General features: G+C 41.6%; 1 protein-coding gene across 1 annotated transcript in view; it reads right to left on the reverse strand.

The window, feature by feature from the left end:
- The window catches only part of RCAN1 (regulator of calcineurin 1), a 40,005-nt gene extending 31,271 nt beyond the window's left edge, over positions 1-8,734 (reverse strand). Inside the window, exon 1 of the mRNA XM_041475850.1 lies at positions 8,453-8,734. Within this exon, the coding sequence (XP_041331784.1) occupies positions 8,453-8,719 (267 nt within the window). The 5' untranslated portion in view covers positions 8,720-8,734. The remainder of the gene's footprint in view (positions 1-8,452) is intronic.
- Positions 8,735-15,010: the final 6,276 nt, after the last annotated feature.

Here is a 15,010-nt window from a genome sequence, read left to right on the forward strand (position 1 = left end):
CACATTCTGTGCTGCTTCAGTGTGTGGGTCTGGGTTCACATCAGGGGATGGTGAGCTCTGTGCACAGAGAGGGAGACAAAACAATTCCTGCTCCAGCTGGGCACCAAGGACAAATGATCCAAATCTCAGCCCAGGAGCACAAAGCCCGTGGGCTGCAGAGAGAAAAACAAGCAGGATGGGAGTGCAGGGGCTGAGCTGGAATTGGACACTGAACTGCAATGTGCACATGGAGCAGAGCTGATCCCAGGGAGAGACCCCGGGAGCGCTCGTGCATTTTGGGGCCATTTGGGTTCATCTTGGGTGCAGCCCTGGCTGGGCTCTTGTGCTGCCCAAGGTGCATCCATGGAGGCCTTTTAATAAATCTTTATTAAAAGATTGATTAAATTTTATTTTAATAAATTATTAAGTTTCATTATTAAAATAAGACATTTCTTATACTATAATATTATATTAGGCCATAATAATTAATTACCAAATTATTATTTATTTATTCTTTATTTATTTAATAAATCCCTACTTTATTCTATAACTCTGTCCAGCCTCTGCTCCAGGTCAGCATTCCCAAAGCATCATCAGGGATTTCACCAACGTTTTCCTAAATTTCCCTTTTCTCCAAGAAAACAAAATTGTTAATCATTAAAAGATTGATTAAATTTTATTTTAATAAATTATTTTTATTATTAAAATAATACATTTCTTATACCATAATATTATATAATGTCATAATAATTAATTACCAAATTATTATTTATTCTTTATTCATTTAATAAATCCCTACTTTATTCTATAACTCTGTCCAGCCTCTGCTCCAGGTCAGCATTCCCAAAGCATCATCAGGGATTTCACCAACGTTTTCCTAAATTTCCCTTTTCTCCAAGAAAACAAAATTGTTAATCCTGGCACAGCTCTGACCTCGTGTGGGATCTTTCTTCCAGACTCTGAGCTCAGGATTGATCTTGGGTGCAGCCCTGGCTGGGCTCTTGTGCTGCCCAAGGTGCATCCATGGAGGCCTTTTAATAAATCTTTATTAAAAGATTGATTAAATTTTATTTTAATAAATTATTAAGTTTCATTATTAAAATAAGACATTTCTTATACTATAATATTATATTAGGCCATAATAATTAATTACCAAATTATTATTTATTTATTCTTTATTTATTTAATAAATCCCTACTTTATTCTATAACTCTGTCCAGCCTCTGCTCCAGGTCAGCATTCCCAAAGCATCATCAGGGATTTCACCAACGTTTTCCTAAATTTCCCTTTTCTCCAAGAAAACAAAATTGTTAATCCTGGCACAGCTCTGACCTCGTGTGGGATCTTTCTTCCAGACTCTGAGCTCAGGATTGGAGCACTGGATCCCAGGGAAGCAATTTTTGTTAAGAATTCCAACATTGAGGCTTCTCATGACAATTTTACAGCACTGCTATTCTAGGTTTAGGTATTTTTAAGGGACCCAACAATCATCTTGTGCAGCAAGAGTTATTTGAATATTTAAATAAATATATAAATATTATATATTTCCATTTTTTTTTTCTACCTATAGAAGTATTTGTATTGTTTGCTTGAAGCATTGACTGATCAGCCCACTCTGAGGATTTCAATAAGTGGATTTTTGGCACAGAATTAATTCTTTTGGGGACCTACAGAAGGTCCAAGTGTGATATAAACCTGAAGCTGCTCAAAATACCTCCACTGAACTAAATACCTCCAGAAGCTGTATTGAAAAACTTTTCACAATGGAAGGTTTCTCATTTTCTTGTAATGGTTTTAGTGTTCAAAGTAAATCCAGATTATTGAGATGTGATTTTGAACCATGCTCTTAACCCTGAGCTTTATTTGGAAACCAGAAGCATTACAAACTATAAACACTGCCACAAAAAAAAAAAAGATATTTTTTTTGGCAGTGAAAGAATGAAAACCTTCAAAATATATGCAGGTGCCAATATTTAAGTTTTACATTCCCATTAGGGAGTATTTTGCCAAAACCAGAGCTGTGGTCACAAAAATCCATAAATGTAAAACCACTTTTTTTTTTGGAAATCTGCTTTTAAAAAGTTTTTTTTTAATGTGATCTAAGAGGCTTAAAAAATGTGAAGTAAAAGGATTATGAGGCATGTGGCTGAGGCAGGAAGAGATTACCAGAAAATGGAGATTATTTGTAAAGAAAGTTTTATAAATACTCCTGAGAAATCTGCTAAACTTCCTGCAAAGCACAAGGAATTCTTTAAATACTTTAAAAAACCCCAAATCCACCTCCTGATTATTTCAGTGGCCTGCAAGGCAATTCAGAATGCCCAAAGCAAGGCTCCAAAAGCTCACCAAAAGCTTTTCTGCACTGAAACCCCCCCCAAGCTGGAGGAAAAGCAGAATTTGGGAGCTGGAATTCCCAGGATTCTGCTTCTCCTGGGCTGCACAACTCACCTTGCTGGGTTTTATCTTCAAGAACAAATAGATTTAATTTATTTTTAATAAATAATTGCAGAGACTTTGCAGCCAGGGTTATGTGAGGACACAGACTCAGCTCCAACTCTGCACTTCCAGCTAGATGAATTTCTTTAATAATTCAGTTTTCCACTGAAGTTTTCCCAGAGAAAAGCTGTTCCCATGACAGAACTGCCTGCTTTCAGCTTCTCTGTGAATATAAGTTGTTGTTAATCATGGAAAACTTGCTGCTGTGTTCATTAATTTGCAAAAATTAGCAGATTAAGGTAATTATCACAGAACCATTAAAGGTGGAAGTGACTTTCCCAGCAGAACCATCGTGGAAATAGGACAAAACATGGTCTAAAACATGGAACTAGGTTTAAAATATGGTTTTTAAACACCTAAAATGTCCCCAAGTGCCACATCCAAACACCTCTGGAACACTCCCAGAGATGGAGACTCCACCAGATCAAAATCTGAGAAATATTTTAAATATTTTAAATGTAAGGGGAAATTGTCTCCATCGAAAATCTCTCCTAGTCCTAAACCCCAATGATTTTCTGAGGAATTAAATTCTTTGTAGGAACTCTCTGTGCTCCTCTTTGCCCAGCTGAGAGGTGCCCACAGTGAAGGGGAAATGGAAACTGGCTTTGGGGTTTTTTTAAGCTTGGGATTAAGTGTGTGAGATGATATTTTTTTGTTTAAGTTTCACAAACTGTGAGTTTTATAGTATTTTATTTTCATAAATTAAAAATGAAGCTGTATTTTTATAAGGGTTTTAAGGATAAATTGCTTAATTAAGAAATGATATTTAAATTATTTTTACTTTTAACTTAATAACTAACTACTTGTGGTTTGTAATATGGATTTTTTTATTTAGTTACACAATATTACATATGAAGAAGGATTAGTTTCTGTTTTAAAACTTTTATCTTGTTTTATTATATTTTAAAACTCTAACTTTTCTACTGTGTGATACTACACACTTCTATTTAAACTACACACTTGTAATTTTGGTTCTATTATTTAATTTTCTTCACAGCTTTAGATTAAATGCAGAGTTCTCTTGGTGCTCAGTGCTTATCAGCACAGAAAGTCTGAAATTCTCAGTACCCACGGTTCCAACAAGGCAGAAATGAAATTATTTCATTTTTTAACCTTCCTGTGGCTGTGCCTAAGTTTTCTACTGTGTGATACTACACACTTCTATTTAAACTACACACTTGTAATTTTGGTTCTATTATTTAATTTTCTTCACAGCTTTAGATTAAATGCAGAGTTCTCTTGGTGCTCAGTGCTTATCAGCACAGAAAGTCTGAAATTCTCAGTACCCACGGTTCCAACAAGGCAGAAATGAAATTATTTCATTTTTTAACCTTCCTGTGGCTGTGCCAGAATTGTGAAGTTCCCAGGGAAGTGTGGAACATCCCTGGGGATGACAGAGCCAGGGAAGTGTTTTACCTGCTTGGATCTGACAGCACAAATCCCACCAAAAACCCCTGAGTGTCCTCTCCTGACAGAAAACAGCTCTTAAAAATGGAGTATCACACGAAGAGGATGGAAAACCATAAAAACCTAATTGGGAATTAGCTACTGATGCGTTTTCTTAAATAAATGAGCACACAGGAACACAGTTTTAAAAATAAAATCCATCTGGGTGTTGGGTGAAGAAAGAATTACAATTCCTCAAGCACGCAATCAACACTGAAACTACCAAAAGCTGCAGATCCAGTGTAAAAGATCAGAAAATCCAAATTTTTCCAAGGTAATTTGCCAACTTGAAGATCAGAAAAGGGGTTTTGTCTGTGGTAATTTCCTGTACTTCAATAAAAAGGAAAAATACAGAATTTAAAGGAATTCCTGAACTGTGCTTTAGACAATTTGAGAGTGTTTAGGTCAATTTATGGGGTTTTTTTACTCTGAAAGATTTTGGGATTGGTATTAAGAAACTGGTCAGGAAGAATTTTTATTTCTTCTGAGAATAAACTGTCATTTAGCAGAATTAACAAGAAGGTCTGGTTTTAAGAAACTCATCACAAACCACTGAAAACTTCTGATTTCTCAACTGGGATTATCAACACCCCAATAAAAACCATTAAAAACTGAAAAGGAGGAAGAAGAGGAACATTCAAGCAGCACTTGCAGCACAAATCATGATCTGGGAGGGACAGAACAGAAATAATTATCAGTGGCTGTCTTGTCTCACCTTTGATTGGATCAACCCTCCTCAAATAGGGCAATCCAGGATTATTAAGGGGCCCACTGAAGGGAAAAAAATCCCATTTAACTGGAGAGAAAAGGTATTTTAGGAGTGTTCCATCTGCTGGGCCAAGCAGAGTGTTCAGAGAGTAGAACCAAGCAAACACAGCAAAATTCAGAGTATTTACAAACACTGAGGGTGGGGATCCCTTCATCAGCACCAAATTCCACCCCTCTGCTGCTCAAGTTGGAATTTTTTGGAATTCTACACCAAACCAAGGGAATTTTCTTGAAAGTTCACCCCCTAACCAAGGGCAGACTTTTAAAATTACCTTGGAGTATTTCTCAGGTGGTCCAGCCAGTGACATTTCAGTGTGCCCACGTCACCTCACACAAAACTCCTGCATTCCCCTGGACACCAGAACCTGCTCTGGAAAACTGGATACACCATGGGACAATGCAGTATTTTCCCCATTTTTAATTGTTTTTCTTAAATCATCCAAATGCTGAGGGCACCTTTCACACCTCCAAACTCTGGGATACAGCCTCAGGGCCTCGTTCCACTTCCTCTCTCTGCACCTTCCTGACATTTGGCCAACAAAACAAATTAAAAACGTGGCCAGTCCATGTGTGTTCTTAAAAATGTCCCTTATTTCCAGCTTTAAAGAGTCACCAGCTCTTGCCAGCTCTGTCATTTTATTAAATGAAGCTAAATTATGCATTTCAGTGCTGAAATTCAGTGACCACACACCTAAACTGATTTTTCATCTATTAAAAGTCTGTGTGCACTTGCCTTCCAAGGGCCTCCACCTGCCTTTTTTTTAATGTTTTGTGTTATTTATAAAGCTGAGACTTTTCTTTCCTCCTGGACACAGATATTTATTCAAGTTCAAGGCAGTTCTCCCATTTTTTACCTTAGAAATGTAAGTTATGCAGGCCATCCATAGTGAAGACAACACAGTTATGCTGAGATGACAAAACTCAAATTAATTTGTTATTATTGCTTAATCTTTCAAGTGCATTCTGTTTAATTCAAATCTGTTTAAAAACGAGGCACCTCCTTCAGTACAAAAGGGTTTGAGAGCAAAACCAACGACAAAAACAGGAAAAAAAAACCCAAAACCACAACATCGGGTGCACCAAACACAACCTTAAGCACAAAGCTCAGGCTAGGGTGGTCCAGCGGTATTTTATTTTATTTTATTTCATTTCTGTTTCATGCACAGCTTCACCCTGGGCAACAGGTTCAGGATTTTTTAACCTTCCTGTGGCTGTGCCAGAATTGTGAAGTTCCCAGGGAAGTGTGGAACATCCCTGGGGATGACAGAGCCAGGGAAGTGTTTTACCTGCTTGGATCTGACAGCACAAATCCCACCAAAAACCCCTGAGTGTCCTCTCCTGACAGAAAACAGCTCTTAAAAATGGAGTATCACAAGAAGAGGATGGAAAATCATAAAAACCTAATTGGGAATTAGCTACTGACGTGTTTTCTTAAGTAAATGAGTTCACAGGAACACAGTTTTAAAAATAAAATCCATCTGGGTATTGGGTGAAGAAAGAATTACAATTCCTCAAGCACGCAATCAACACTGAAACTACCAAAAGCTGCAGATCCAGTGTAAAAGATCAGAAAATCCAAATTTTTCCAAGGTAATTTGCCAACTTGAAGATCAGAAAAGGGGTTTTGTCTGTGGTAATTTCCTGTACTTCAATAAAAAGGAAAAATACAGAATTTAAAGGAATTCCTGAACTGTGCTTTAGACAATTTGAGAGTGTTTAGGTCAATTTATGGGGTTTTTTTACTCTGAAAGATTTTGGGATTGGTATTAAGAAACTGGTCAGGAAGAATTTTTATTTCTTCTGAGAATAAACTGTCATTTAGCAGAATTAACAAGAAGGTCTGGTTTTAAGAAACTCATCACAAACCATTGAAAACTTCTGATTTCTCAACTGGGATTATCAACACCCCAATAAAAACCATTAAAAACTGAAAAGGAGGAAGAAGAGGAACATTCAAGCAGCACTTGCAGCACAAATCATGATCTGGGAGGGACAGAACAGAAATAATTATCAGTGGCTGTCTTGTCTCACCTTTGATTGGATCAACCCTCCTCAAATAGGGCAATCCAGGATTATTAAGGGGCCCACTGAAGGGAAAAAAATCCCATTTAACTGGAGAGAAAAGGTATTTTAGGAGTGTTCCATCTGCTGGGCCAAGCAGAGTGTTCAGAGAGTAGAACCAAGCAAACACAGCAAAATTCAGAGTATTTACAAACACTGAGGGTGGGGATCCCTTCATCAGCACCAAATTCCACCCCTCTGCTGCTCAAGTTGGAATTTTTTGGAATTCTACACCAAACCAAGGGAATTTTCTTAAAAGTTCACCCCCTAACCAAGGGCAGACTTTTAAAATTACCTTGGAGTATTTCTCAGGTGGTCCAGCCAGTGACATTTCAGTGTGCCCACGTCACCTCACACAAAACTCCTGCATTCCCCTGGACACCAGAACCTGCTCTGGAAAACTGGATACACCATGGGACAATGCAGTATTTTCCCCATTTTTAATTGTTTTTCTTAAATCATCCAAATGCTGAGGGCACCTTTCACACCTCCAAACTCTGGGATACAGCCTCAGGGCCTCGTTCCACTTCCTCTCTCTGCACCTTCCTGACATTTGGCCAACAAAACAAATTAAAAACGTGGCCAGTCCATGTGTGTTCTTAAAAATGTCCCTTATTTCCAGCTTTGAAGAGTCACCAGCTCTTGCCAGCTCTGTCATTTTATTAAATGAAGCTAAATTATGCATTTCAGTGCTGAAATTCAGTGACCACACACCTAAACTGATTTTTCATCTATTAAAAGTCTGTGTGCACTTGCCTTCCAAGGGCCTCCACCTGCCTTTTTTTTAATGTTTTGTGTTATTTATAAAGCTGAGACTTTTCTTTCCTCCTGGACACAGATATTTATTCAAGTTCAAGGCAGTTCTCCCATTTTTTACCTTAGAAATGTAAGTTATGCAGGCCATCCATAGTGAAGACAACACAGTTATGCTGAGATGACAAAACTCAAATTAATTTGTTATTATTGCTTAATCTTTCAAGTGCATTCTGTTTAATTCAAATCTGTTTAAAAACGAGGCACCTCCTTCAGTACAAAAGGGTTTGAGAGCAAAACCAACGACAAAAACAGGAAAAAAAAACCCAAAACCACAACATCGGGTGCACCAAACACAACCTTAAGCACAAAGCTCAGGCTAGGGTGGTCCAGCGGTATTTTATTTTATTTTATTTCATTTCTGTTTCATGCACAGCTTCACCCTGGGCAACAGGTTCAGGACTCAAAGGAATGAAGGTAAAAGAGCTGTAGCTACTGAAAGACCCAGAATCATGGAATCACCGAGGTTTGGGCACCACGGAGTGCCAGCTGTGCCCGATGCCCACCTTGTCCCCAGCCCAGAGCACTCAGTGCCACCCCCAGGGGACACCTGCAGGGATGGGCACTGCAAAGCTCCCTGGGCAGCCCCTGCCAAGGCCTGAGCACCCTTTCCATGGGCAAATTCCTGCTGCTGGCCCAGCTGAGCCTGCCCTGGCCCAGCCTGAGGCCGTTCCCTCTGCTCCTGTCCCTGTTCCCTGGAGCAGAGCCCGACCCCCCCGGCTCCACCCTCGGAGCGGGCTCGGCTCATCCCCGCCTCGGGACGGAGCTCGGGCAGGACCGAGGGGGCGGGCGGGGACTCGCAGCCACAGCCTCGCCCCCTCATCCCCACCCCCGAGCGTTCTCTCCCCCGGCCCCGCACCCCGCGCTCCCCTCACGGCTCCCGCCTCACCCGGTACGGGCCGTCCTGGAAGACGCGCGGGTCCAGGTTGCAGGCGATGGTGGCGGTGGGCAAGTCGCGCAGCGCCACCGCCTCCATCCCGCGGTCGACGAAGCTCCACTCCGCGTCCGCCTCCTCTTCCTCCTCCTCCTCCCCTTCCTCCTCGTCTTCCCCGGGCGGCAGCGGCTGCCGGAGCGGCGGCTCCTCCATGGCCGGAGGGGAGCGGAGGCGGCCGCGGCGACGTCGCTGAGGCGGCTTCTCCCACCCCCCGCCCGCCATCTTGTTTCCTTAGCCCCCGCCCCGCAGCAGCCAATCGGAAGCCGCCGCTTCGCCCCCTTCGGACCGTGTCAGCCAATCGGAAGCCGCCGCCGCCGCGGCAACAGGTGGCGCGTGAGGCGGCGTCCGCCATGTTGGGTGAGGGCAGCGCCGTGAGGGAGAGGCGGAGCTGCCGCCCACAAAATAAACTATATTTGTATAAAATATACTATATTTACCATCTATGCTGTATATCTAGTATATATTGCGTATGTAATACACGTACTCACTATGTATAATATATTATAGATGAAAATTTACCATATAACATACCATATATATACCACATATATATCTATGTACACCCTATAGTGTGTGTACTGTATTTATAGTTTTTTTTATATATTATATGTAATATAGTATATACAAAAATATTCTATATATACGATGCTGTATGTCTGTGTGGTATATATCTAACATACAGTATATAGTATATAAAAAGGTGCTTTATGTAACAAAATACTGTGTGTGTATATGTGGGAATACCAATAACGTGCAGTACATATAATACATATAAAATATGCTGTGTATAATAATATACTGTATGTATATATATATTTATATATTGATTATATAATGCTATATTATTGCTAGAGAGAGAAAAACATGAGCTTTGTGTCCCATCCCTGCAAGTGTTCAAGGCCAGGTTGGATGGTCTATAACATAAATATTAAATATTTATATGAAAATGCCACATGAAAATAAAAATTCCTCACTCTGAGACTTAGAACTCAGCTGAAAATTGCTGCTGTGTGAGTTATAATTTTGTTATCTGCCTTAAGGACAAGCTGACCCTCCCTTGGTGTGCTTGGCTGGTTAAGTCTGACCTAAGAGACCCAGACAAATATTTTTATTATTATGTATTTATTATCTTTTTAATGTAATGTGCCTGTATCTATATAAAATATTTTATATAATATTATGCTCCTATTTGTTTTTATATGTACTTAGCACCACCTTCCAGGGGAAGGCCCAAGAATGAGCTTTGAAGGTCACAGAGTATTTTAATGAAGTTATTGGGTTTTATGAAGTTATTGCTTTTATGAAGTTATTTTGATGAAGTTTTTTATGAAGTTATTGTATTGTTAATGCAGGTTTTTTTCATGCAGTTATTTTATGAAGTTATTTATTTTTAAGTCATTGTGAGATTCATGCATCTCCAGACATCCCACTCCAAATTTCTTCAGCCTCTCTAATTGGTTTGGAGCCATTTAAGTCTTTTTCTGAGGGATAAACTAAATACAAGATGCTTTTGTGATCACTTGTGCCAAAATCTTCATCTTCTCAGATGCAGACAAATGGTCTCTTAAAAGAAAAGAAACTTCTCTGAGCAAGCCCAGGTGTTTAATGCAGAATCCAGCCAAAATAAAGCCATTTTTAACCCAATTCTTTGATGCCAGAGCTGCTTCCTGACAGGGCTGGTGACGCTTTCCCCTCTTGAGGAGCGAATCTCTGGATTCTCTGCAGCTCCAAATTCCTGGAGGAATTCCACCCGAGGAATTTCCACCTGAAATCTGCTGTTCCACAGAATTCCAAATCCAGAATTCCAAATCCAGATGCAAATCCCTGCAGCCTGGACATCTCCCTGGCAGGAAAACCAGGAATATTCGCTGGCACGAGGCGCTCGTTGCAGTTCAGGCGGCAGGTTTGAAGGGGAAAAAAACGTTATTAATTGTATTTTGTGTAATTAATTGAGGCTAAAGGTCAGCTGAGATCGTGCCCTGCAGGGCTCCAGGGCCAAAGGACTTCTCTGCCCTAAGAGCTTAAAAGTTTTAAGCATTAATTCAGCCACAGACGTCAGAAAAAAATTAAATAAATAAACCTGAATCTCCCTAATCTGCAGATTTAATTGTTCATCCTTTATTTTTTCATAGGAAGGGAACGCGGCAGCCGCTTTTGACTGGAAGAGGTGGAAAAAAAACAGGAAAAAAATTAAAAAAAAATAAGGATTTTCCCCGCAATGTTTGGGGCCAATTTCAGTGTAAGTGAAGTGATTAACGCTAATGATTTAGCCGCAGGAAAAGCGGAATTGCTGCCTGGAGAAGAGCCAGGGAAGTGTTCCCAGCACTGACACCACCACCTAGTGGCAGTGAAACCTCGGGGATTGCAGCCTTTTCCTGCAGGGATCTGCCTCCCAAATCCGCCTCTGGCGAGGGAAACGTGGCTGCCTGAAATAGAATGAAATAGAATGAAATTAAATTAAATTAAATAGAATAAAGTGAAATAAAATCCTTCAATGGAGAAAGAATAAACATCACAGAATCCCAGAATTCTCAGGGTGGGAAGAGACCTTTAAGATCACCCAGCATCACCCCAAACGCTGTCCCCAAGGGCCACATCCAGACACCTCTGGGGCACTGCCAGGGACAGTGCCAGGGACTCCAAACCTCCCTGTGCAGCTCGTTCCAGTGCCTGACCACTCTTTCCGTGGAATTTTTTTTTCTAAAATCCAACCTGAACCTCACTACAGACATTTTGCTTTGAAAAGCCATGAGATATTTTCAGCCAATGCAGCTGGAAATAGGGAATGGAAATGGTGAATTCCCTCAATGCTGTTGATAAAATACACCAGTAAATATTAAAATAGTGATCTAGTAAAAAAATTTAAAATTGTCTATTTAAAAAAAAATAAAAGAAAGCAACACAAAAGAAACCTGTGTTGTTTTAAGATGAACATTTTCCTTGGGGAGAGGTTTGGACCACTTTTAGCAGCTTTAAGAGAACAAAAAAAAACCAAACCACTCCTGAGATGTTTTCAGGGCTGGATCTGCTTAACTGAGCAAAAAGAATAGTGGGGAGAGGCTCCAGCTAAACGTGGAGCTCTGGAGAGTTTTGGTCACAGAACAAGAACAGATGGCCCCAGTGATTAAGCAGATTTAAGCAAGAAATAAAACATAACTTTAACAACATTTAATATCAGAATAAACTGTGAAACGAGGCTGGGGGTTTCCTTTATGGCTATTTTCTTTTGGAGGACACTGCTTTGCTCCAAGTGAGGTTAAATTAAAGTATTGGGATTTTGGGTACTTTATAAACTCCCTTTAAGTGTCTGGATTGTGTTGGAGAGGCTCAGACTCTTAGGGGGAACAACCTGTCTGAGAGAAACCAGCCCAGAGGGGCTGCCTGGCACAGGAAAAGCAGTAAAAAAGTAAATGGGAGACTCTGTGATCGGGATTTTTAGTGAAATATCCCAGGACCTGAGGCTGTCCGGAGGGTGCAGCAAACAGGAGGCAGAGGCAGCCTGTTTGGGCAGGTTGTGAAGGAGCCACTGACTGGAAATGGCAAAGTGCATTGGGAAAAACAGGAGGTGGATTGGAAAAGCAGATCATGGAATGATTTGGGTTGGAAAGGACCCTACAACTCATCCAGATCCATGGCAGGGACACCTTCCCCTGTGCCATGTATTTATTATATAAACTCTATATAGTAAATAAATGGAGAACCCCTGATAGAGCTGTCGGCACAAGCCGTTTGCCAAAGCAGCCAGTGCCGGTCGGTGTTCCTGCCCAGCTCTCCTCCGGGGCTGGGCCGCTCCGGGGCAGCAGCCGGCACCGAGCTCCTGCCCAGCGCTGCGGGCGCTCCGCTCCCGGCCCAGCCTCTCCTGTGCCGCTCCGTGCCTGCTCCCGCCCGTCCCGTGCCCGCCCCGTGCCCACCGTGCCCGTCCCGTGCCCGTCCCGAGCCCGCCGTGCCCGTCCCGTGCCCGTCCCGTGCCCGCCGTGCCCACCGTGCCCACCGTGCCCACCGTGCCCGTCCCGTGCCCGTCCTGTGCCCGTCCCGTGCCCGTCCCGTGCCCACCGTGCCCGTCCCGTGCCCGTCCCGTGCCCGTCCCGTGCCCGCCGTGCCCGTCCCGTGCCCGTCCCATGCCCGTCCCGTGCCCGCCCCGTGCCCGCCGTGCCCGTCCCGTGCCCGCCGTGCCCGTCCCGTGCCCGTCCCGTGCCCGTCCCGCCGCCCTCCCTCCCCGGCGCTGCCACCCCTGGGTGCCACCCCGGATCTCCGGGATCTGTTTCCATCCCGGGTCACCCTGCTCCTCTTCCCGAGTTTCCAGCTCTGCCCCGGTGAATCGGCTCCTAAGTGAGGCAGGGAATAAAATAACAAAGAGGTAAAAGCTTCTTTGGATTTTTTTAATGTTATTTTTATTTATTTCAGAGCAATCAGTAACAGCCCCGGTTACTGATTCACAGCAGGGCTCGGTCACGAGTGCTGCGGGACAAACGGGTTTGTCAGGCAGAGCTGCTGAAAGGAAATAATGAAAAGAAATGTCAGAACATTTCAATAAAACCTCTGTCAGAGCTGTTGGGAGAAAGGGGAAGGTTGGGGTCCTGATCCTGGGAAAAGGAAAAGTCATGGAAAAGGAAGGTAAAGGCGAGGAAAAGACGGGAAATGGAAAAGTAGGAGAAGAAAAGGGAAGAAAATAAATATTTCAAAGAAAAAGAGGAAAAATAAAAAGAAATGAAAAGGAAAAGAAAATTAAAGAGAAAAAGAAAGAGGAGGAAGGAGAGAGAGAGGGAAAGAGAGGAGCAAGAGAAAAAGAAGGAGAAGAGAAGAGAAGAGAAGAGAAGAGAAGAGAAGAGAAGAGAAGAGAAGAGAAGAGAAGAGAAGAGAAGAGAAGAGAAGAGAAGAGAAAGAAAAGAAAAAGAAGAGAAGAGAAGAGAAAGAAGAAAGAAAGAAAGAAAGAAAGAAAGAAAGAAAGAAAGAAAGAAAGAAAGAAAGAAAGAAAGAAAGAAAGAAAGAAAGAAAATGAAAAAGAAAAGGAAAATATAAACTAAAAAGAAAACAAAAGCCCAAGAAAAAGAAAAAGGAAGGGAAAGGAAAAGAAAAAGAGAAAGGCAAAAAGAAGGAGAAACAGAAGAAAAGAAAAAGAGAAAGAAAAAGAAGAGGAAGAAAGAAACAAAAAGAGAGACAAAAAAAAAAAAGAAAGATAAAAAATTAAAAAGGAAAAAATAACAAAGAAAAGGAAAGGGAGAAGGAAAAAGGAAAGGATTGTGGCATAACCTGCATGAAAATAAAATAAAATGGTCATTATGAATAAGACAAATTCTCATTGTACCTCTTGATTGCACGTCATGTACTTCTACATCAGCAACTCGAATATTTATATTGCTGCTTTGAAATATTCCAGGTTTTATTCCCCAAATCCATAATTATCACAAATTCCCTGAGGTGGGAAGAGCCCTTCAGGATGATCCAGCCCTGCTGTCACCCCAGCATCACCCCTGAACCCCAACAGTTCCTTTAAAAGACACATTAAACTTAAAAGTTCCCTGAGTTTTGAAAGAACAATTGGAATAAAAGCCAAGATCAAGTGGCAGTGGTGCAGAATGGGGGTGAAATTAAAAGCTGTGGAAGGTGAAATGAAATTTAAAACAAGAGTATTAAAAAAAAAATCAAATGAACTGTGATTAGGGGTTACATTCTGAGAAACAGGCACAATAAACCAGGAAACATTTGAAAGAAAAGTTAGATGTAGTAGGAGTTAAAATAAGAGTTCAAGACCATCTGGACACTTTAAATAAAGTGAAGAAAATCTCTGGGAGCTTCCAAAAGCTTGGAGTTATTTCCAGGCTCCCAGTAAAATGCTCTGCTGGATCTAATTAATCAATTAATTAATTCGCTAACGAATTTTGTGGAGCACTAAGAGAAGAGCAGCGTTTATTACCCAGAAAACTCGAGGTGATTTAATTAATTCCGAGTGTGAACTCCTGGACACTGGGCTCGGGGCAGTTTTAGCTGCAGTTTTATTTTAAGGGCTCGTTTTCATTTGCCACGAGCTGGTGAAATCCAGCTGAGGTCGGAGTCGTTTTCCACACTCACCTCCCGAATTCCAGGAGCAGGGAAGGAGGAGGAGGAAGAGGAAGAGGAGGAGGAGGAAGAGGCAATAATGAAATCACAGCTCCTCGATGAGCCTGGCAAAGGCTCTTAGCTTTAAACAACTGAGCGAGGAGGGATTTGGAATTGGGCAATCCCTAAGGCAGGAGGAGGAATTCAGGAATGCTTGGAAAAGGCTCTGGAAGCGATGGGGAGGAAGGAATTCAGCGCAGGGAGCTCCACAGGGATTTCCCGAGCAGAATCAAAAGCCTGGAGTTGTCCAAAAGGAGCCAACTCGAGGTTCCAGGACGGTCAACAGGACTTTGCTGCTTCTCAAATTCCAAATTTAATTCCAAACCACGATTTGATTGAATTAGACTAAAAAACAATATGTAATGTCTGTTTTTTACCTTGGCTTCATTATTCTATCAGTGCTGCTTAACCAAAATA

Source organism: Pyrgilauda ruficollis, unplaced genomic scaffold (genome assembly GCF_017590135.1).
Source record: "Pyrgilauda ruficollis isolate IOZ18807 unplaced genomic scaffold, ASM1759013v1 scaffold368, whole genome shotgun sequence".
Classification (NCBI taxonomy): Eukaryota; Metazoa; Chordata; class Aves; order Passeriformes; family Passeridae; genus Pyrgilauda; species Pyrgilauda ruficollis.